Genomic DNA, 22,496 nt, shown 5'->3' with positions numbered 1-22,496 from the left:
TGATTTCTCTACCCTTTGTCTTGTATATGTTTATCTGATTTGGGGAGGGGAAGGAGAATCACAGAAATGGTGAGACAAAGGGTAAATCCATTCAGCAGTGATATTCACTAGACACTATGTTGGAAATGAACTTCACAACTTGGGAGGGGGGGTGAGGAGGGGAAAAGTGGGAGAAAATTAGGGAGAGGGTGACACTGTTCAAAATGAAATGTACTCATTACCTGACTTAAATAATTGTAAACCCTCTGTACGTCACCTTTATAATAAAATTCAAATTAAAAAAGAAAGAAAGACATCACAAAGCTCAATTTGGTAGCTCCTTCCCCATGCCCAGTTTCCCAGCGGATCAAGGACATATCATTTACTCAGATAGTGACTGGCTGTGGTGGCCCTGGATCTGAGTATCTTTTTTAAAAAAATAGAATTGGATTGTTATTATTAAGGTGATGTACAGAGGGGTTACCATTTCATAAGTCAGGTAATGTACATTTTAATTTTTGGACAATGCCACCTGCTTCCTTCACTTTCTCCCAGTTTTCCGCTCCCATCCCTGCCCACAAGTTGCACAGTTCATTTTCCACATAGTGCATCCTGAATAGCGGGATTGCATTTGTTCATCCTTCCTCCCTCCCTTTCTGCACTTCCTATTTTGCCCTTCCATAAAAGAAAAAAAAACAAGACAAAAACAAGCACCATCACCACTAACAACAACAAAAACATCTTTCCATTTCCTGGAACTTGTTTAGATAAACAGGATTTTACTGTTCAGAGTTTGAGTTTCTCCCCTAAGGGTATCCTCCTCCTTTAGTCTGATTGTGTGTGTGTGTGTGTGTGTGTGTGTGTGTGTGTGTGTGTGTGTGTGTGTGTGTGTATGTGTGTGCACGCATGCGCATGCATGCATGCCCCTAGAGTCCTGTAAAGATTATCATGTACAGTTTTATTTTAGATGTAGCTTCCACATATAAGAGAAAACATGTGCCATGTCCCTGACCTTGGCTTACTTCAGTTAGCAGGATTTGTTCTAATCCCTGGATCTGGCTATCTTATACAGCAATTCACTGCCAGTCATTCACCTGCACATACTCCCAGGAGGCTAATGAGAGCATCCATGTTCTGTAAGAATTCTCATCCCAGGAAGGGGACCAGAAAGTCTGCCCCAAATTAATGAGTAATTCTTTAAGTCTTCACAGACTCAAGGGGTTCACTCAACCCTAATAATAGTGCAGGTTTTTTTTTAATCTAAGGGTCCAGGATAAGAAAATAAATCTGAAAAGAGATAGCCCCCTCATGCCAACAAGGAATTGAATAAGCTTACCAGACACATCCATGGCTTCTGCCTCCAATGTAGATGGTGCCAGAAGGGACTGCGGAGGGCTGTTGGAATCTTGTCACATTTGACAGTTGTTTATAGAGCTGAGAACAATCCTATTTCCTGTGTTGTTTTAATTAATTATTTAATTAATGAAATTACATAGATTTCACAAAATTCATAGTATTGTGAGATAGAAGTCACAAACACATTTAACCTTCACGGGGTGCGTTGTTATTATCATGGTCTATAAAGCTTATGGTCTCTACAAACTTTTTAAATTTATTTTTTGCTTGCATATGGGACAGGCTGTCATCCTTTAGGGCATTCTTTCTGCAGACTGCAACCACAGCAAACTCCTTACTTGGAGCCTTTGGAGGATACTTCCCAAGTGATTTGGAGGCAGCATGACTCCAAGGAGAGCAATCAGAAATTCAGCTTGTTGCTTATGCAACGTCTGGTCTCATTTCTCACCTCATGACATGTATCTCTCCTCTTCTGATCTCAATTGTTAAAGATTGGGAAGGCTGCTTTTAGTAATAGAGTCTAAAAACTTAAGAAGCCCCATGGAAATATCTGGAGCTTTCTCCTGATGGGTTCACTGTCTAATAAAATGTGTCATTCCCAGGATGAGAAGCCCTTCTGCGGAAGTAGGGTCAGTATTGACATATTTTCTAATGGTTGCTCAGACCACCCTTTGAAGTTGGCATATGAGCGGGAAGATTAGAATTAAATGGGTGAGGCTATATTGGGCATGGTGGAATAAACACTGGTCATGATGGGATAAACAAGTTGGTAGATGGGTGGCTGACCCAGAGTCTGGGAAAGAACCACTTCGGGTGACTAGGCATGAAGTGGCACTGTACCCATGGTGGAAAGGTTTGAGGTTCAAGAGTTAATGAGGCTAGAAAGATAAATTGAATCTTCTTAGACAGCATTGATAGCAGAAGGCAGGTTTGTCTCTCCAGAGCCCCATGGATCTATATATACAGCACCTCAAACCATCTGCCCTGCCTTTTACAGAGGCGATCAAGTTACAGTGTAATGCTGTAACATAAACTCTCATTTTCAGGCCAGATTTCTCCATCCTGCCATTTGTATTCAGGATAAGCTAAATTAGAGAAATGTATTATAGCCTTTTTCCTGAGGGAATCTGTGGGCAGTTGTTCCCAGTATTTGAGAGTACATCCTTGAAGGGAGTAAGTGGGGCTTGATTGAGGACTTCCTGTGGTTCGTAAGAGACAAAAGAGAAGGAGTATAACTAGGTTAATGGGACTAATTCCTTCTAGAGCCACCTAGGAGACGAAGGGTCAGCATCCTGAAGCCTTAGCTAGTCTCTGTTGTTAAGAAGGAAAACAGACAGACTATCTCAACATTCTTGGGTATTTCTTGCTTCATCCTGGCCTCAGCCTTGCTGGGACTCAGAACCTTCTTGGTTTTCTCCAAAGCTTGTAACCAATGACAACCCTGAAGGAACAAGATGATATCCCTTAGTTTGTACATCCTGTCTCATGGATGATCCAATTCCCTCCTAGGAGGCTCATTTTTTGTCAATTGAAAACATGCAAGTGTTACTAGAGAAGGAACTTGGCCCTTGAGATTTCTCCGCAGGTCCAAACCTCCCAAAGCTTAGCTAGCTAATTGAGGTGGTGCCCCATTTCCATATGAGACAGTAAGAGATCTGATGACATAGGAGAAAAGCCTGTGAATAGAAATGATCACTTCTTGGATTCACTAACAGTACATATAATGACTGAAACAAAACATTTAAATGTCCAGTACAAATTTAGCATTTCCCTACAGGAAAATGCCTAACTACCGCGCAGCAAATATAATCATACCATCTCCTCCCCCAACACCATGGAAACAGGGTAGCAGAGTAGGTGTGAGATGAACTAGCTGATGCAAATCAGGTAGATCTGCAATCTATAAGGGAGAATCTAAAAAGCCAGGAAACAGACAAAAATCAAAACTGGAAAAATCTGAGGACAAGCCATAAGAACTGGCTGGTGTAGGTGATTTTCACAATGTCCCTACATCTTTGGACAGGTTGATTTGTTAAGGGCACAGAAGACCATTGTCTTACTCATCCTGTCATGGGACTCTTCAATCAGCAAGCCTCTTAATGACATTTAAGTGCCCACAGCAGGTAGCAGTTTTATTTTTATCTCAGGAAAAATCAACCAGTAACAGGCAGAACTGGAGACTGTCTTACAGGAGACAAAGGAGATGAAGTCACCCACTCCTGAACAGGGGTCTCCTTGACCCTACCGGCTGACTCATCAAGAGACCTTATAGGATTTAGGTTGTAACTTAGGTCAGGACCAGAAAATTCTTGGTCTTGTTTAGAGAAAGAATTCAAGGACAAGAATTCAAGAGGGGACTTAAGCAGGAGAGGTTTATTGAGGAAAAGCCAAGGAAAAGGAATGCGGAAGTGGGCAGGCTCAAGCAGCAGCCACTTCAAGAGTCCCAAGACCTTAAAACTTTCATTGGGTTCTGTGATAATGGGGGTGCTTATTCTGGAAACTGAGTTCATCTGTTAATTCTTTCCACATGTTGCCGTGGGGGGGAAGACGTTGGACTTGGATGGGTCAGACTAGGACCATTATTTTTCCATGAGCTTTGGGCCAGGATGTGAATTATTTAAAAAAAAAAATCAATATCCTTGCCATCATTCTTGTCCATCAGATTTTCTAGCTCTCTGCCCAACACAGTAGACTTTCCATCAAGTCCGTGGAAGGCTTTAGGAGAACTGTCCAGGTTGGGAAGTCCAAATGCCATGTGATAACATTACTTCACAAGGATGCTTATGGTCTGCACAGGAAGGCCAGGTGTTATATACCCACTGTCCCACTAGGACACAGACTGAACAATGCACAAGTGGTCTCTGTGGGGCATATGCTATACAGATATTCACTATTTCATTAATTAGTCTTGCTTCGTGGTTATGAATCCACCCCTTACTCTGATCTTTCAGCTGTGATTCCTTAACTCTCTAGAGTGATCTTGGAGGCAGAGACCTAAGGAATTCAAATACTGTATATCACCATCTCTGAGGAGCACTGCTGGGTCATTGTGTCAACGTCCAGCTTCCACTACCTGTCCCAACCCTTGGCCCCAAGCTGCCTGGATATCATTCTACCAGGATGGGTAAGCATCCATGTCACTCATGTGTGGCCAAATCCTCACTGCTGGGGACATAAGCCACCTGCAGCCTCAGACTTTCCCATCTCAGACTTTTCTATTTGCAGCCCAGAGCCCGCTTCCCAGTTCTAATTGCAGTGCATCCCACTGAGCCACATCCATAAATAGCTGCGGAGCACAACCCTGCCCATCACTGATGGCAGTGCACCTGCTATCCGCAAGGGTGGGATGAGTACAGACTTGCACCACAGTGTCCTCAGATGCCTTCACATGCACCTGCCTGGTTTCACCTGCCTGGCCTCTTTGGGACTCATTGGACCTCCATGTATACATACTGCATGTAAACTCCTGGGCCTGGTGAACCAGGAACTGATCAGAATTTCTCTAAATTAATAGATTCAAATGAAGCAACACAAGTAGTTCAACACAAATATTTCACAAATATTTTGCAGCCCATAGTTCAAAACATGCTTGGAACATTTTCAGATTCTCTCTCTCACTCTCTCTCTTTCTCTCTCTCTCTCCCCTTCTCCCCTTCTCTCTTTCCTTCTTTCCTTCCTTCCTACCTTCCTTCCTTCCTTCCTTCCTTCCTTCCTTCCTTCCTTCCTTCCTTCCTTCCTTCCTTCCTTCCTTTCCTTCCTTCCTTTCCTCCTCCTCCTCTTCCTCTTCCTTCCATCCTTTCTTCCTTCATTTCCTTCATTCCGTCTTTCTCTCTCCCTTTCTTCCCTCCTTCCTTTCTTCCTTTAGAATCTAGGACCTTGCACATACTTAGCCAAGCTCCCAGTCCACTTGATTTTAGTTCATTTTCCAGATATAATCTCACTAACTTTTCCTGAGACAGCCTCAAACTCACAGTCCTCCTGCCTCTACCTCCTGAGTAGCAGGGATTACAGTCATATGCCACAATATTAAGCATGCCTGGGACTTTTCTCAGGGAATTTGCTAACCAAAGAACATACACAGGTTTATTACTTAGTATTTCTACCTTGTTTTTGAACAATTTTATTCAGATTCATGAGTTAGCTTCTGCTGATTTTGGTCATTTCTGAAAATAAATCTAATCTTAAAGAACAAAGAATAGCCATATTGAAAAGATTTCCAAAAAAGAGACTACAGGCCAGACTAAAAGCTGGAAAGTTCTAGACAAGGTGGTCTAGCAGTATCCCTGAAGGTCACTGAGAGTCACCGCCACATGTCCACCCTGTCCTGCAGTGGCGGATATGACTCTGCACCAGAGACGTTGAGCCTCAGTCCCACACTGATTTACGGTGAAGCTGAAGTCTCTGACTTGATCACTTAACCTTTGCGACAAACCACTCCAGACTCCATATCTGAAAATATCCCCATTTTTCTCCTCCAGAGCTTGCAGTATGGGTTTGGCTCAGGGATCTGTTCTGCTGGTAGCCCCAAAGTCCCACTTGCTGGGCCTCAAGGGTGGGCTGCCTCTGGAACCACAGTGAGTGCTGGTTGTCAACTGTACCTCCTTGTGCCCTAGCAGGGAACAGGATGAAAAAGCCATCCTCAAGGCACAAGTGCTTTCAAGTCCTTGCCAGTGTGACATTGGCGGAGTCCTCCCAGGCAAGCCTGGAGCTGGAGAAGCCGGGATCATATGGAGTAGGGAGCCAGAAGGTGAACAGCTACTTCTGGATAAGGGGCCATGTTCCCTCTACAGCACAACTACCTGTAGCAGTAACTGAAACAACTGAACAGCGCTAACCATTGCTTATAGTCATTAATAGTTTTCCCATGTGGAGTTTCTGAGCAAGCAGGCCTAGTTTGCTACACTTATGATCATCTCTCGACTTTTTCAACAGATCCTTTTTTTCAAAAACTGAACTTTAAAGAACATAGTCATTAACACTTTACATGTCACAAAGTAAAATGCTGTCACTAAGGAGAAAGGGCTGTCTCATCGAAGCAGTCAACAGGTTGATTGATGAGTACCACTATAACTGTGGGTCAGTCTGGGGCTAGGAGGACCAACAGGTAGAATGGTAGGTGTGTGTGCTTTCTTCCCTTGTCTCTGCAGAGAAGTAATCTCCAAAGACACTACTTCAGTTAACACCTACTTTCATAGGCAATTTAGACAGGAGGTATTTACATAATAACCTGATTATAAATCTGTAATTAGGATATCAAAAGTAGGGGCCCTAAAGGCATAGCTGTTGCCTGGGTCTGCTCAGGGGACCCACCCTGCTCCCTGTTGGGAAGGCTGCCTCCAGCCAGCATTGCCCAGTGTTTGGCTTATGCCCTGCATCTTGTATATACATTTTTCTAATTTGGGGAGGGGAAGGGAAATAACAAAATGCTGAAATAAGGATACAGGTTGACCCATTGTAACAATGAGATGTACAAGACACTATGTTGCAAATGAACTTTACAACTTAGGGGGGAGGAGGAATTAGGGGGGAGGGAGGGAAGGGATGGTTGGGGAAAAACAAAGGAGGAGATAACAATGCTCCATAGGAAATGTACTCATTGCCTTACTCATGTAACTGTAACCCCTCTGTACAGTATTTCTACAATAAAAAAATATAAAAGACATCAAGTTTCAAATAAAAGATGTAAATAAATAAAAAGAGTCCATCAGTATCGACAGAGTTCATTAAAACTGGACATTATGTAGGCACCAAACACTGGCTCCATGGTATTTCATTATGAGATAGCCCTGGCTCTACTCAGGCACTGGTGAGCTAACCAGAACCCTGTGTCCTACAAGGCAGCCCATACCCTGCTGGACCCTGCTGTTGAAGGGGCTAAGGAAAATTTGGAGCCTCCCAGGGAGAATAACCTCATGTAAATGTGACACAGCCCTTACTATATGCAGCAAAGTCCTAGACATGGCCACCAGTCCCCTTGGGCAACATCAGCCTTCCTTGTCCCAATCTGTGTTAGAAGAAAGTTCTCCTTGGAGAACATCTCCTGCATCCTTGGATCCCTCTTAATAATGAGTCTCAATCAGAGCTCTTTTTTTTTTTTTTGTCAGTCATATAAGGCTTGAACTCTGGGCCTGAGTGCTATTCCTGAGCTCTTCAGCTCAAAGGGAGCGCTCTACCACTTGATCACAGCGCCACTTCTGGTTTTCCGGTGGTTAATTGGAGATAAGAGTCTCACGGAGTTTTCCTGCCGAGGCTGGCATGATCTTCAGGTCTCAGCCTCCTGAGTAGCTAGGATTACAGGCGTGAGCCACCAGCATCCGGCTAATCAGAGCTCTTTTCTTCCAGTCATGTTTCCTACCATTTTGCTTAATAAACTTCAACTCCTTTTTTTAAGAACATTTCATTTTGAGATAATTATGAATTCATATGCATTTGAAGAAATACAGAGAGATCCCTTGTACCATTAACCAGATTTCCCCCCATGGTAACAATGTACACACTGTGTGGGCTCCCAGGAAATGAACCTTAGAGCAACCCACTGACCTATTTGGTTGTCATGGTTTATATGCATACATATACATGTGTGCATATGTGAGTGTCTGATGCTGTGTGATCTTAGTACATATATAGGTCTCTGTGGCCATCCCCACAGTGAGGACACAAAACAGATAAAGCACAAGGTTCTTGTTGGCCATCCCTTTGTTGCCACAGCCACCTCCATCCATAGCCCTCTCTGGCCTTGTCTGTTCTCCATCTTTATAATTTTGTAATTTCCAGATGTTTTGTAAATGAAACAGCAAGAAGAACAAGGGTAGAGTCTTTTGCTTGTGGCCCAGGAGGCTAAGCTCTGAGGATCATGGTTCAAAACTAACCTGAGGAGAAAAATTCATGTGACTTTTCTCCAATTAACCACCCAAAAGCTGGAAGTAGACGTGTGGCTCAAGTGGTAGAGCCAGCTTTGAGTGAAACAGCCAAGGGAGCTGGAGGTCCTGAGTTCAAGCCCTAGTACCAACACACACACACACACACACACACACACACACACACACACACACACACACACAGCATATACACAGAGTGGAAAATAACTCCACAAAAATGTACTGAACACCTCCGTTTTTTCTGCCGATCTAGAGTCTGGGGCATCTGGTAATGACATGGTAATGAACCAGATAGTACTTACAGATTTTGGTTGAATTAACTTTTAATGGATTTCTTCTCCTTTTAAAAACGATACAATACAGCACTTTCACGTTCCAATTGATGCTGGAACCAGGGCAAACTCTTAAACAATATGGGATCTGCTGGTGCTAAGCCAGGGCCAAGCTCAAGGCAGTCTGTGCACACAGCTGCTCTCTATGCCCAGGCAACTCTTTCTCAGTAGGAGATCAACATGAGTCAATCATCCTGAATGTACAAGTTGGGGTGAAGAATATAGTAATAAGTATGTTTTAAAACCCCAAACACTTTGTGTGAAAATACAATTTTGAAAATTCCAGAAAAATTCACTTGGAAAATTTGACTCAGCACATGCATACTTATAATACAATTTCGCTGACCAATGTAATTCATGAGAATGGTCATCAGAAACAGAGCAATGGTCCTTAACTCCAGTCCCTGGCTGGAGTCACCAGACAATTGATGCAATGTGTCTTTGAGGAGCTGGCTGGAGAGGGTGGGCCTGAGTTGGGTTGATTGTTAACCGTGAGACCTAGTCACCTAACTTCCTTGAACCTCTGCTCCCCCATCTGCAAAATGACCACAATAAGGCTTCTTCTGTGCTCGAGGTTTGTAAATGTAAAAGATAATCATGTAAAGTCGAAGTTTGTAAATGTAAAAGATAATCATGTAAAGTGCCTAGCTCCATGCTCAGTCAACAACAGCTAATGCCATGCACAAAGCTGACAAAGATCGCTCCACTCCACTGCTATTTAGCAGCAAAATTACAATGCATACAGTCTTTCCCTATGGCTTAAACACAGATTTGTGCTATATAACTTGAAGCTTATAACTCAGAAAATCTACATACAGGAGCCACAAAAGCCGACCAGACATCACCATGTGCAGGTGAGCAATGAGAGGCATGGTAGGACTGGAGACCCTGCTCTAGTTATGGGGGTTCCAGGACCTAGACTAATGCTTCCACATCCTGGAACCCAGGAATGATTTCCTAATTCCTAACTATTCCATTCAGTCTATGTTTTGGCACAAGCACTAATCATTAGGACAAGGCACTAATTGGGACAATGTACTTGTAATCTGAGTAGGAGCATCTCTGTAGCCATGGTCAGTTTGGGGTGCTGGAGTTCATCAAAAGAGATCAATGGCTTTTTCTTAGTGTGTGTTCCATCCACCATGGCGGTGAACAGGACGTGGCCATGACAAGTGAACTGGTTTGCCTCATCCCTGCTTTGGTGCTGACCTAGCCTTCCAGGGAGCACATTAGTGGTGCCCCTCACTGCATAATGTATCCTTCACTAAATACTGTATTGGTTCATTTCTTTCAGTCATAGTCTTTAGTCCCATTCCAGTTTATATAGATCAACTGTCTGCATGTGATAGCACATGCCTGTAATCCCATCACTGAGGAAGTATTTGTCTCTTACATAAGGATGTCTAAGGTGTCTGCAAGTTGTCATTCACTAGAATTAGGGATAGTGGCAAGAGAAAGGTAGCAATAATGAGCACTTACATACCCCAAGATCCCCTCCTAGAAGCCTGGTCTGTGTTTTGTAATTCGGTTTTCTGAACTCAAAGCAGAAATTCCATATTCACCAGCTCTGAGTTGTAACCAAGTTATGAATCATAATGATTCTAGGAACAGCCAGATCAACACATGGGAATTCCCAGAGAGTTACATAAACCCAGAATCTGGCTGGGTTTTAAGATTCAAAGAAATCTCAGAGCTGTGAGAACATTCAATGGGGAAGTCAAACCAGGCTTGCTGCCTTCCCCAGGGCTGTGGGAGCACACCCATTGAAGGCTCTCTGATCTCCTAGCTCCAGGTAAAGAGAAGAACACTGACATAGGCCTGGAAGATGGTTTTCTTGCTCTTCTAGGATTAATCTGCCAGTGCCAACACATCCTACATCCCTCAAGGGTGGCTGTGGCTTGTATCTCCAGGGGCTGCAATACCCTGTGGATATTGAAGGCATTGGGCTAAGGGGTAGGTGAGCACAGGACATGTCTGTGGTGAGGTCTTGGTCAGTTAGTAGTGGAAACCACCTTAGGTCTCTGGCTATCACAGGCTGGCTCTGGGGTGAGGAGGGACATAGCCTCCAGTTTCCAGGATGCCTGACGCTTCCTGCCTCTTCCTATTATCCATTCAGGAGTGCTAGAGGGAAAAAAGGTGTGTGTGTGTGTGTGTGTGTGTGTGTGTGTGTGTGTGTGTGTGTGTGTGTGTGTGTGTGTGATGAATGTGGGCCAATATATTCTGTGCATTGTGTGTTCACTGATTAGATGTGATGACTGGATCTGGGTGTTGAGACTATTGAATCTTGTCATACAGGGTGGTTTTTAGGGGAGACGCAATGCTATGGACCCAGAGTAGACGTCTAGAAGACAAACCATGGGAGGGGAGTGAGGGTGAGGTAGTGATAGAAGGATGCCCAGAACTCAGGGAAAGGCGGGCTCCATCAAGACCTCACACATTCAGCATCATGCAGACAAAGATGCTGTGTGGACGGCTGTGGGCTGCCCTCTCTCAGGTGACCAAGAAAGCACAGGGCGCAAAAGTATTGCCCTGTGTGCCCACAGGGGGCCTCCAAGTCAAGGTGGACTTGAACGAGGCTGGCTCAGGAGGAGGCAGAAGTGGCAGCAGATTGGTGAGGCGGCCTTTGGGCACCTAGGTTAGAAGTTCTCTGAGGAACAAGGAGAATGAGTTCAGGAAAAAACCCAAGGACTCTGAAGGGTGGCTTCTTGCCCTCTTCCACTTTTTTTTTTCACTCAGCCCCTGGAGCTGGCCTGTCCCATCTGGGCTTCTGTGTCAACTCCAGCTAACTGGATTCAAGACAGACTTAGCATGAATAGAAAAGAACACCATGGAAAATGAAGCTAGGGATTTAAGGACAAAGAACACACTGGAGATGATCCAGGCACCTCTAACCACCCTCAGAGAAATAAAAGCATAGTAGGACAGGAAGGGCTGAGCAGTGGGATATGTGGGATCAACCCAGACAGCTGCTAAGCATTATAATAGGATGGTGTCCCAATAAACCCATTGTAAACTGAGAAGATCCTACATTGAAAATGCCATTAATTTGTCTCCCCTACAGCACTACAGAGCATCAACTCCTTCCTTTTGTGATCATGGGGCTGACAGCTGCTGCTCAGCATCAAGAAAGAGGACAGAGGCCAGGTGCCAGTGCTTATGCCTGTAATCCTAGCTACTTAAAAGACTGAGATTTGAGGACCAGGGTTATGCCTGGGCTGAAGGAAGTGGTGGAGCTGGAGTATGCAAGTCCTTCAATTCTAGGAGCACAATCCTACAGCCACAGCTCTGAGGTCCAGCCTCTGCTCCTCCAGCTGGCCCCAGACGCAAGATCCAATGCTACACACAGAAAGAAGGGTAGTGAGCAGGGCTGGGGCTGGGTGTGTCTTGTTGGAGGAAGAGGGTCAGGGTAGATCACAGGACAGAGCCAAGTGATGGGTTCTCGAGCTACAGGTGACTCATGAATCTAGCTTGGGCAGAAAAGACTGGGTGATTCTTTTTTTTTGGGGGGGGGGGTCCGGTTGTGGGGCCTGAACTCTGGGACTGGGCACTGTCCCTCAGCTCTTCAGCTCAAGGCTAGTGCTCTACCACTTGAGCCACAGCGCCACTTCTGGCTTTTTTCTTTCTGCTTATGTGGTGCTGAGGAATCGAACCCAGGGCTTCATGCATGCAAGGCAAGCGCTCTACCACTGAGCCACCTTCCCAGCCCCAAGACTGGGTGATTCTTGTCTCCAATTAACCACTGAAATCCCAGACTGGAGGCATGTCTCAAATGGTAAAGTGCTGAATGAAAGCAAAAAAGCTTAAGAGGTCAAGCCCCGTAAGCCAAATTTAAAATATAGTTTCTCTCTTATGTATTTTGTTTTGACATCATCACATTAAAAAAAATTAAACCACTCTTTTAGTTGAGGACCAAAGCAAGTCTTTCTTCCCTCCATGTGAAAAGTCCCCAGGACTGTACCCTACCTACTATCCTCTGGAGGTATGCAGTGGAGGTCTCCAGGGGACTTGGCTCCCTCTTCTGGGAATTCTCACAAAACTCTTTAGGGATCTCTGAGATTAATCACTTTATATCTTGGCCAATTACTCATTGTCTTTGCAGCTCTACTCACAGTGCTCACATGCAACACCCAGTATGGTTCATCATGATGGGGGATGAAGTGCAAAGAGAGAGCTTGGCTGTGGAGTGTACCCTAGGAAAGAAGACCCACTGCCCTCCAAGTTCGGGCATTGCATGTCAGGGTAGTCAGAAGCAGTATGCTGGTTCCTATTCACAAAATCTGCAGAGAATAAGCCAGGACTGGAAGCCCTATTCACTTATGATGAGAAATCTCTCTACTAAAGAAGGGTTGAGCTGCCCTAACTCTTGTCTCCTGTGATTGTTGAATTAGCAAAGGCCAGTGATCCTGTTAGTTTAGTTAGTGTGGATTCAGAACCTGAGCAGAGGGGTATGTGATTTGAATAAAGGGATACCATGGCCTGACTAGTTAACTCTATCCTCTCTGTCATGGGACACTTAATGCTGACATATATTCTAAGATGATGGAATAGGTTGTTAGGCTATTTTGTCATTCTGTGAACATTGTAAAGTACACTTACACTGACTGAGATTGTACATCTCAGTTACTTAACATAGCCTTTTGGTGCCATTAAGACACACGATAAAAGTGGCACCAGTGGCTCATGCTTGTAATCTTAGTTACTTGGAAGTTGAGATCTGAGAATCAAGATCTCAAATCAGTATCAGCATGGGCAAAAAAATCCTTGAGACTCTTATCCCCAATTAACTAGTAAAAAGTCAGAAATGGAGCTGTGGCTCAAGTGGTAGAGCACCAGCTTGCGCAAAAATGCCAAGTGAAGCTAGATGCTGGTGGCTCATGTCTATAATCCTAGCTACTCAGGAAGCTGAGATCTTAGGATCACCATTCAAAGCCAGCCTGGGTAAGAGAGTCTGTGAGACTCTCATCTCCAATTAGCCACCAGACAACTGCAAGCGGAGCTGTGAAGTGGTAGAGCATTGAGCAAAAAAGCTCAGTGTCCAGGCTCTGAGTTCAAGCCCCACATCTAGAAAATAAAAGAAAAAAGAAAAAAGAAAAAGGCTAATTGCACTCTTGCAATGCACTGAGTTCAAATCCCAGAACCAGCACACATGTGCCCTTACACACAGAAGACAGGATAAACATATGTGTGAATCACTATCAGCATAGCACGGCTGCAACTGAGAATGCTTTACAGTCAACTTGTTCCATAAATAGAAGTATACTCTAAAATAACACTAAGAAATATAGGTCAGTAACACATAAGCTAGCGGCACATGTAATATCTGATAACATTATATTAGCTTGAACACAGTTAATTTGTGCTGGACAGATTAGCATAACTATCCTGTGACTGGCACTGTAGTAGTTCTGTTTATGCCTCTCTCTCTCTCTCTCTCTCTCTCTCTCTCTCTCTCTCTCTCTCTCTTTCTCTTTCTCTTTCTCTCTCTCATACACACACATAAAATGTATTGTGGTAGGGGTATGATGTCACAGGAAATTTTCATCTCTATTATAACCTTTGGGATTGTTGTCATCTATGCATTTTGCTCCTGATGGACACATTTATGCAGTGCATGGCTATGGTTCTACAGAGAGACACATGTAGCACCCAGTGTTTGGGGGTCGAAGGTTCACCTGGGGATGTATGAAATGGCTATGTGACCTGGATCTCTCTTCTCTCATTTGCTCATCTAGTGAGTTGGGGTGAAGGTATCTTCTATGTAGACATAGTGTGTTTCCTCATCGTACATCCCCTGCTACTGTCCAAGCTGTACAAGTTCTCTTCATTTGTACAGAAAGGCAAACAGCTCTTTCTAAGCATTCTCTCAACTCCAGTATCTGAATGGGGGTGTGTGTCTCAGCCAAGAGGGCAAGGGGAGCATTCAGGAACACATTGATTCCGACATGCTTTAGTCTGGCGGTCCAGTCCTCCGCCAGCTGTCAGTATGCTGACAGATATGGAACATCCATCTTTCTGGAGGCCTCTCTTATACCCTCATCCTGGGCTCCAGAGAACACTTCCCTGTTTCTGGAGCACTGGATGGTCAGAAAGACAAGAGTATAGCCAGCAGTATTTCTTCCCAGAATCCACTATCAGGTACTTCTGGTTGACAAGGACTTCAGTAGGTACAAGAAAGGATGATAGGCCATCTGTGGATAGTTTCTCTACATTTCCAGGCAAATGGGCCAGTAGAGGGGAACTAGAGACCCTCCAGCTGGCCAGCCTGGCTCCTCTTGTTGCTTCTTACTATGGAGCAGGAAGACATCCAGTGTTGCTGGGCATGGTTCGGGTTGATGTCACCACTGGTCACAACTCCCTGGTCTTCTTGCTGGCCCAGCCCCATGCAAGAGCATGAGGTTGCAGGTGTAAGACTTCGAGTGGTCTATGGAAACCCAGGTAGTGCCCTCCCACATCTGTCTCCAGCCAATCAGCCAGGGCTTTTTTTGCTCAGGCTTGCAGCCTCTGTCAAACTCCTCTGTGTCCACCACCCAGACACATTGCCTCTCCACGTTCATTTTTATTGAAAGACTTGGAAACACAGGCATCATAATTTGTCACCACAGTCAATTCTTCCAAAATCACACACTGACATCGGTGTATAACAGAAACATTGTATGTGTGTGTATCTGTGTGTGTATGCACGCGCGCGCACGTGTGTGTATATACTGTGCAAAGTACAAAGAATTCCCAGTCAGTTGGCTGAACGGGTTGTTCCGCATGGCATTTATACCCTGCTGCCTGCCATCCCATGTGCTTCCCTGACCTTTGTGGCCCTGCCTCCTTGGTATCTGCTGACCTCACTCAGTTGGGCATGACTATACTATAATGCTCCTCAACAAAACAAAATAAAACACCAACATAACACCTTAGCCATCACATGCCACTGACATCTAGGAAGTTCCCAGCATGGGCCAGCATGAAGTATGGGCTTCATCTCACTAGCCACATCACATGTGTACTTGGAGTCAGGATGCCCCAAAGGACAAGGGTTTCTATTGCTGCTCTTGCTCGGGGATTCTGTGGTCATGAAGACGGAAGGGCCTGAGTGTTTGGAAAGCACTCAGATGATTCATGAGGGTGGGTCGTGTGGTTATTTCCCCTGCCTGGCATCACTCCAGGAGTACCGCCCAGCCTGAGAGCAGACCCTAGTGCTGGCTGGGCCTGCAACATCATTATTCTTCTCAAGATGGTTCCAGTGTCCACCTCTGGTTCTGCCAGGGGAGGGACCGGTTAATGACTTCTAAAGACACAGTGATACTTGGCCCAGCCCTCTATGGTGAATTGGGGTGTTCTTCCGGGCCAGCTGTCACTCGCTTACTACCACGTTTCCACTATGAGCACCATGGGAGTAGTGGCTGGATGAGGAAAGTAGGCCCGAGTTAGTCTATGGAGTTGCTTTGTAGCTGCCCTCCTTTAAGGAAAAATACATTTTTTATTTTACAGAAACTTGAGTGAGTTCTGGTTCTGCTGGAAAATATGTCTCACCTATGGTGTTAATCTGTGCACCTGTTGGGTGACAGCATGAATTTAAACACGCACAGGATTTTTGTGCATGGGTAATCGAGTGATTTGGCAATGATGGTGAGTAGATACATTCTGGTTGTTACTAACCCAGCACATAGAGTTCCCTGTGTTTAAGCCAGAATTTCTCTCTGATTCAGGACTCATTTCTCATGTCCATTAAGTCTATTATCTGGTGGGAGAGGAAAAAGCCCCACATACCTTCTGTGTGACTGCCCCATGAGGCAGTTGTAAATAGCCAAGTTATATCCCCAAATAGGAACTCTGAAAATGAGTGTTCCCCATTTCAAAGGCTTCATGCCAGGCAAGAGATTGCATTTCTAAAATGTGTGGCATCTCTGAAAATCAGTGACACCTTCTGCTCCTGGAGGCTAATTAATTCAGTATAACTTAAGAAGTCTGAGTAGTTTGTATAAAAATGTATGTAAAGAGGATATAGACTGCAACTTCGGAGATGAGAAAAATGTGTCCCTAAGGTACACACCTTAAGGACAAAGTTGTCTCCTAACAGAGTTTCTCCGGGCAGTTTGCTCGGGAAGAGACTCATCACATTAATGAACACAGATGCATCAACCCACTCAGGTCACCCCTTCTGCCTCTCTCCCTTTCCAGCATCCCCAGATCCTTAGAGTTGCTTCTGCAAGACTTCAGCCACACATCAGACTTACATTCTCACTGTGCTTCAGCTATCCAGCATAGGAAGCTTAACACAGCCGGACAATGGGAACAGTTATTTATTCTTTTAAAAGGAGAAAAAAAATCTTTGCAAGATGGTGATTGTAGCTGTGGTCAAAAAAAACAAACAAAAACCTTGCTCATTTTGACGGTAAGAAATCAGATTTTGAGACTGCAGTGATTCTTCCTGAAACAATAAATGGAAGCTTCTACCTTCCCGGGCTGGGGTTGGCCTATGTGTTCTCTGTACTGCCACATGAAAGGACATTTGTGGCAGTCCTCCTCGACATGTTTCCAGTTCTTGAGTAATAATTATCCCTGTCTAGACAGAGCCTGGGGTTTGGGTAAGGGTTTAAAGAAGTTGGCTCTTTCCAACTCCCTCCAATCACCTCAGCAGAGCACTAACGCTCACTTCACAGACAGCAGTGGCCAGAGCCGATGCTGAGGACTGGCTTCACAGCGGGCTTCAGAATTTGAATAGTAAATATAAAAATCCTGCCTTTGATGTTACCTCAGACTTTTTTTTTTTTACTTTCAAGCTCACCCAAGTCATTACTAGTTTTACAAAAAGGCAGCACCAGATGTATGAAAAATAGGCAATGTCTGACCTATTAGAAATATATAAAGTCGAACAGCTGTACATTAAAAAGATGTTGTAAGAAGGAAGCGATGTAGAGGGACAGCAGTGAACACAACTGTGTTGAGTATAATCCTGGTAGGAGACAAAGCCACAAGGATTCTGCTTGGCTACCCAATAGGAGCCATGAGGCTGGCCTTTCAGGGACTGGTGAACGCCCTAGCTGAGGGGAGAGGCAGCAGGTGACTGAGGTATATAGAGGGTTGACATCCAGGGCAGCCAGGGAAGATACCTCCCAGTGCTCTTGGCCCAGCCCACCGCCCAGGCCTGCAGCCTCTGCAGCTCCTCATCTTGTGTAGGTGGCAAGCACTGTTTGGGTGACAGAGGACACAGCAGCAATTTGCCCGCATGGGCACCTTTCTACTAGGGCTTGGCATGGCCTTAAAGTACACCCTGGTGTGCTCTTAGATGGGGTTTCAGGTGAAGGTGTACCCACCCTTGGTCCCTACCCCAGTCCAGGTGTTCCTGCCAGGTGCCCCTGAAATGACCTGGGGCCTAGGGCATGATGGGTAGAGCAAGTCCCAGAAAGATCAGAGGCAGCTATGTGCTCTTCAACTTCAAGGTCTTCTGTGGTCCACAAGAGGGAGTGATGGACAGACTGACAGCTGGAACGAGCTGGGGCAGTTTCCTGGAGACCCTCCGTGAAGCCAGCAGTGCCAAACAAGAGCACCAGGCTTCAAAAGCTCTCCACAAAGCTGCCAGGGAAGAGGCCTGTGCGGCCGTTGCGCTGTAGAGTCCCTTTGTACCAACCATCCTCTCGCTTCTTGTGCACGAAGACAATGTCGCCTTCCTTCAGCTCGATCTCCGCTTCACTTTGGGGTGGGTAGGAGACCACTACCCGGTACCTGAGGGAGACAAATGACACAGTGGTGCACAATTCAGGCCACAAATGCCCTAGATCCAGGGATGGTCTGTGACTCCTCTTGTCCCACAGCCTGCCCATCCACTAGACTGTGCTCTGGGCTCTCCAAAATTTTCCTCCTCCTCTCTTTCCTCCATTAAGCTTTTGAAATTTCGGGCTACCTCCCTCACTTTATACAATTTTTATACATCTGTGTTTTGCCCAAATACTTTTTCATTTGTTATTTTTTTTAATTAAGAAGAAATGGCTCCTCAGGCTTCTATATGTAAAATGTAGCTGGAATGTTTGTTATTTAGAACCCAGGGCCATGCAGGCCTCTCCACCCCACATCTTCCTTCCAACACATCCTGAGATACGGATTCAGTGCTGGCTTTGGGACCCTGGGCTTATATACTCACCTGAGAGTCATTCTCTGTATCTGAAAAAATCAGCCCCTCTCCTATGTTACTACCTCTCAGGTGGTTAGGGGCCAATGTGGTCAGGGGAAGATGCTTTGAAGATTGTTTTGCTCAAATGGTCATCCTTTCAAATTGAGCTCCAAAAATCAAAAGATGATCAGAGACTTGGCACCTGAACTGTCAGAGATCAAGATCAAAAGTGCTAACAAGGGTTTTCCCACATGTCATTTCTCTAAGACTTGGGCACTAGATGTACCCTTCAAGCCTTAGTTTTCGGACCAGCTCCATAAAATGGAGCCTGAGCCTCCTTGTGTAGCTGTGCCTGCTGATCACCTGGAGAGATTGCTGTGGGCTAGATTAACTAGGTGCAGCTCTAGGTGCAAACCTGTGGATTTGGGCAACTGCTACTGGCATCTAAGACCAGGGTATGGCTGTCTGTTTGGCACCTTATCAAGGATCCAGCGCTTCAGGTGCTGCACAAGAACAGGCCTTAAAAAGCACTTAGCTACGGTCTTGACAGAAGTATTTCTGATATACTCCAGCAGGCCTGTCTGAGCCCTCTTCGCTACTAGGCTTTACTTTTGTCTATACAGACTCGAATAAACATTCACATAGCTTGGAGTATCCCAAGGTTGAATTTCCCAAGATGGTCCTAGCTCCCCTCTGGGCTCCAGGAGAATTTGTGCTTTGTTCTAGTTACACCTGAGAGCAGGGCCCAAAGTCACTCCAATGACCAATCTCAGTGGCTTCACATACACCAACAACCTCTTCACACTTTCTGAGAATTTTCATGCCTTATTGTCCTGAGCTCTGCTTGCTTCCCTCAACTCTTCCCTGTTCCCTTGCAAATGCCCAAATACTCATGTATAAAGAGTTCGGTGCTCACTGGATACCACTGTATTGTAGGGAATTAAATTTCCCCATGTATTGTAGCTCTGATTACAATCTGGCCAAGGGTGAGGAACAGGGTTCTAGAGCAGTTGTACTCCCTGAGGGTAGAGTAAAAGAGTACCTACTGGTACTCTACGTCTAGCCCAACAGGAAATTCAGCCTGCCCTCTGATACCCAAGAGAGTTCCAGAGAGCATCTGGATGCCCCATACCCTTAGCCTTCAGGGTGGGTGATAGTTGCACAGTAATTGCTGAGAAGAGACTACCATCCTGGGGAGGGTCTCTAGATCCTAAATTTAGGAGGTAAGTTTTGTGGAGAGCAGAGTATAGCTGTTCTCTCTTCTTGAAAAACTCCATACTGAAAGTTACTCCAGATACTCATTTTGTTGAGATTGCCTTATCTGGGCACTACTTAGTCTCCTGTAATGTTTCCAAGGACACTGGGGCTTCCTGAGGGGCAGAAACTCAGGACTCATCCTAAACAGTGTCTGTGATCTCTGCATGCATGGGCCTCTTCTCATCCCTCTCAGTCCCACAGGTGTGATAGAAAGGCTCTGGTAGATTCTGGCCCTTTCTGCTCAGAATGCGTCAGACCCTCCCATCTCTCTCTCACAGAAGCCCAAGTTAAGAAGGAACTTGTGTGTTCCAGTCTCCTTTCACACTTCTGCCTTTCTTTGCTTCTCCTGCCAACTTTACCACCCACTTGTCTCTCACTCAGGGATGACCAGTATACAGAAGCTATGGGTCATCTTGCTCCTCAGCTGTTAGTCAGCTCTTTTTAATTTTTTGAATTATCTTTACATAGTTGTACAAAGGAGGTGCCCTGTAACAAAGCAGTTTATGAATATAATGCATCTCAATCAGTGTTACCTGCTTCAACATTCTCACCTCCTTTCGACCCACTTCTTTCCTTACTTCTGTTCATTTTGTAGTATATACGATAAATTCTTGAGTGCATACTACCTGCTTCTCCCCTTCATTTGTCTGCCTCTCCCCTTCCCCTTCTTGGATGTACCTATTTCCTGGTGTTGATTTTGTTGGGTTTTGACCTAATGTTTCTAAAACATTATACTATTTGAGCTCTCCATGGAGTCTATTATACTTCAATTAATTCATCTATGACCATTTGCATACCACCCAACATGTTTACTTACTGGTTTATAGGCACATTCTATCTACCACAAATAAGGGAAACCTTGCAAACTGTTTCTCTGGGTCTGGCTATCATCAAGAGAACAAACAACAACAAACGCTGGCAAGGATGTGGCCAAAGGGGAGTTCTAATACTGATGGTGGGTATGTAAGCTTGTTCAACCAATCTGGAAAGAAGTCTGGGGGTTCCTCAAAAAACTAAACATGGAACTACCCAATGACCCAGCAATCCCACTCTTGGGCATTTATCCAATAGAGCACAAACAAGGCTACAGTAAAATCATCAAACAACCATACTCATTATGTTCATTGGAGCACTATTCGCTATAGCTAAGTTATGGAATCAGCACAGATGCCTCTCAATGGATGAATGGATCAGGAAAATGTGATTATATATATATATATATATATATATATATAAATGGAATTTTACTCATCTACTAGAAAGAATGATATTGTACCATTCATAAGGATATGGGAAGACTTGGAAACGTTATATTAAGTGGAGTCGCCTCTCTTGGAGGTTGAAGGGCGCATAGGGAGCTGGCTGGGAAGGACAGTTCATCTACAGCCTGCTCCCACTTACAGAGTAGAGTGTCTGAGCTCGGGTCTGTAGCTGTAGCTCCATCTATCATGCTCTATGCCTTCCTCATGAGTCTGGACTCAACTCCTCTTGTGTCCCCAAAGGGCCTCTGAGTGCTAGAGTTACCTAGATCAAGGGGTCATACCCTGCCCTTCCAGGCCTTCTGGCCTGGAGAAACTCCATCTGAAGATGAAGTGAAGAGCCTGACCGATGGCACCTGAGCTGAGCCTCAAGAGCCTAGGATCTGATTTTAAAGTCTTGTTTTCTGAAATTTTCATCCTACAGTGGCAGCTGAATGAAGAGAGCAGCCCTGTTGTCCCCTCAGAATAGGCTGGGCTAAGGAGTCTTGGGCCTAGCCACAGGGAGTTCACAGATTATGGCATATAAGCCTACCATGCTTCAGGCAAATGAAAAGATGAGGGTGGGAACTCTGAGGTTGATTTGGTGGGCATGGAGTATTTCTATCCCCCAGGATGCCCAGCTAGGCCCAGCATCCTAAGGCCAAGTGCCTTGGAATAGCTGAACGGTGCAGAAGGGCTAGACCACTTTCCATCACTGTCTAACAGAGAGCCAGAATCTGTCTCTCAAGGGAGTAAAGGAGAGAAACAAGAATGCCTCCTCCAGGCCTGCAAAGACTGTCTGCTGGCCCCTCCCTGTGGGGGGAGAGATGAACTGCTGGGATACAGACAGCAGTTTACAAAGTCAGACAGCCCACATACAAACTGCATCGTCCCTGCCCCTCCAGCACTGCATGGAGGCTGTATGGGTCCAGTAGGACCAGCGCCCCTCCTACCTGTGGCTCCCTGCCATCCCATAATTCCTTTCTGAATACCTGCTCCTTCCTACTCTTCCCCAGGGAAAGAAAGGCAGAGTGTGAGATGATTCCTCAGACTCTGAACTCTAGTTTGGGCTTTTACCAGATGTGAAACAAACAAACATCTTAAAAAAATATAATTCATTAGAAAGAAGTAATTTGGTGCTTCTGAGCTATTCCATGATTTAATGAGCTTAGATGGATGTGAGCTGAATTTATCTCAGACAAGTGTTTAATGTTTCTGTCCAGATCATTCCCAGCTTCTGAGCTCTTCATCCCACTGCATGAACGTAAATGATGCTCTCTGTTACAAAGGGCCTGGTGAGCAGCTGAGGATAACAGCTTCTCACTCCCATGTCATGATCATGGCTTCATAAATG

The 22,496-nt window shown here is 45.1% G+C and overlaps 1 protein-coding gene across 3 annotated transcripts in view; it reads right to left on the bottom strand.

Moving 5' to 3' along the window:
- Positions 1 to 15,089: 15,089 nt before the first annotated feature.
- Sh3rf3 (SH3 domain containing ring finger 3) overlaps positions 15,090 to 22,496 on the bottom strand; it is a 358,300-nt gene continuing 350,893 nt past the window's right edge. The window contains exon 10 of one of the 3 annotated variants that reach the window (XM_069988660.1): positions 15,090 to 18,262. In XM_069988660.1, the coding sequence (XP_069844761.1) occupies positions 18,094 to 18,262 (169 nt within the window). In that variant the 3' untranslated portion in view covers positions 15,090 to 18,093. The remainder of the gene's footprint in view (positions 18,263 to 22,496) is intronic. The other 2 variants (XM_069988662.1, XM_069988661.1) reach the window with 2 other exon arrangements.

The sequence above is a fragment of the Dipodomys merriami genome, unplaced genomic scaffold (assembly GCF_024711535.1).
Source record: "Dipodomys merriami isolate MVZ:Mamm:240054 unplaced genomic scaffold, mDipMer1.0.p SCAF_36, whole genome shotgun sequence".
Taxonomy (NCBI): domain Eukaryota; kingdom Metazoa; phylum Chordata; class Mammalia; order Rodentia; family Heteromyidae; genus Dipodomys; species Dipodomys merriami.
Note: the sequence above shows the minus strand (reverse complement) of the source record. Positions and strands in the feature narration are given on the sequence as shown.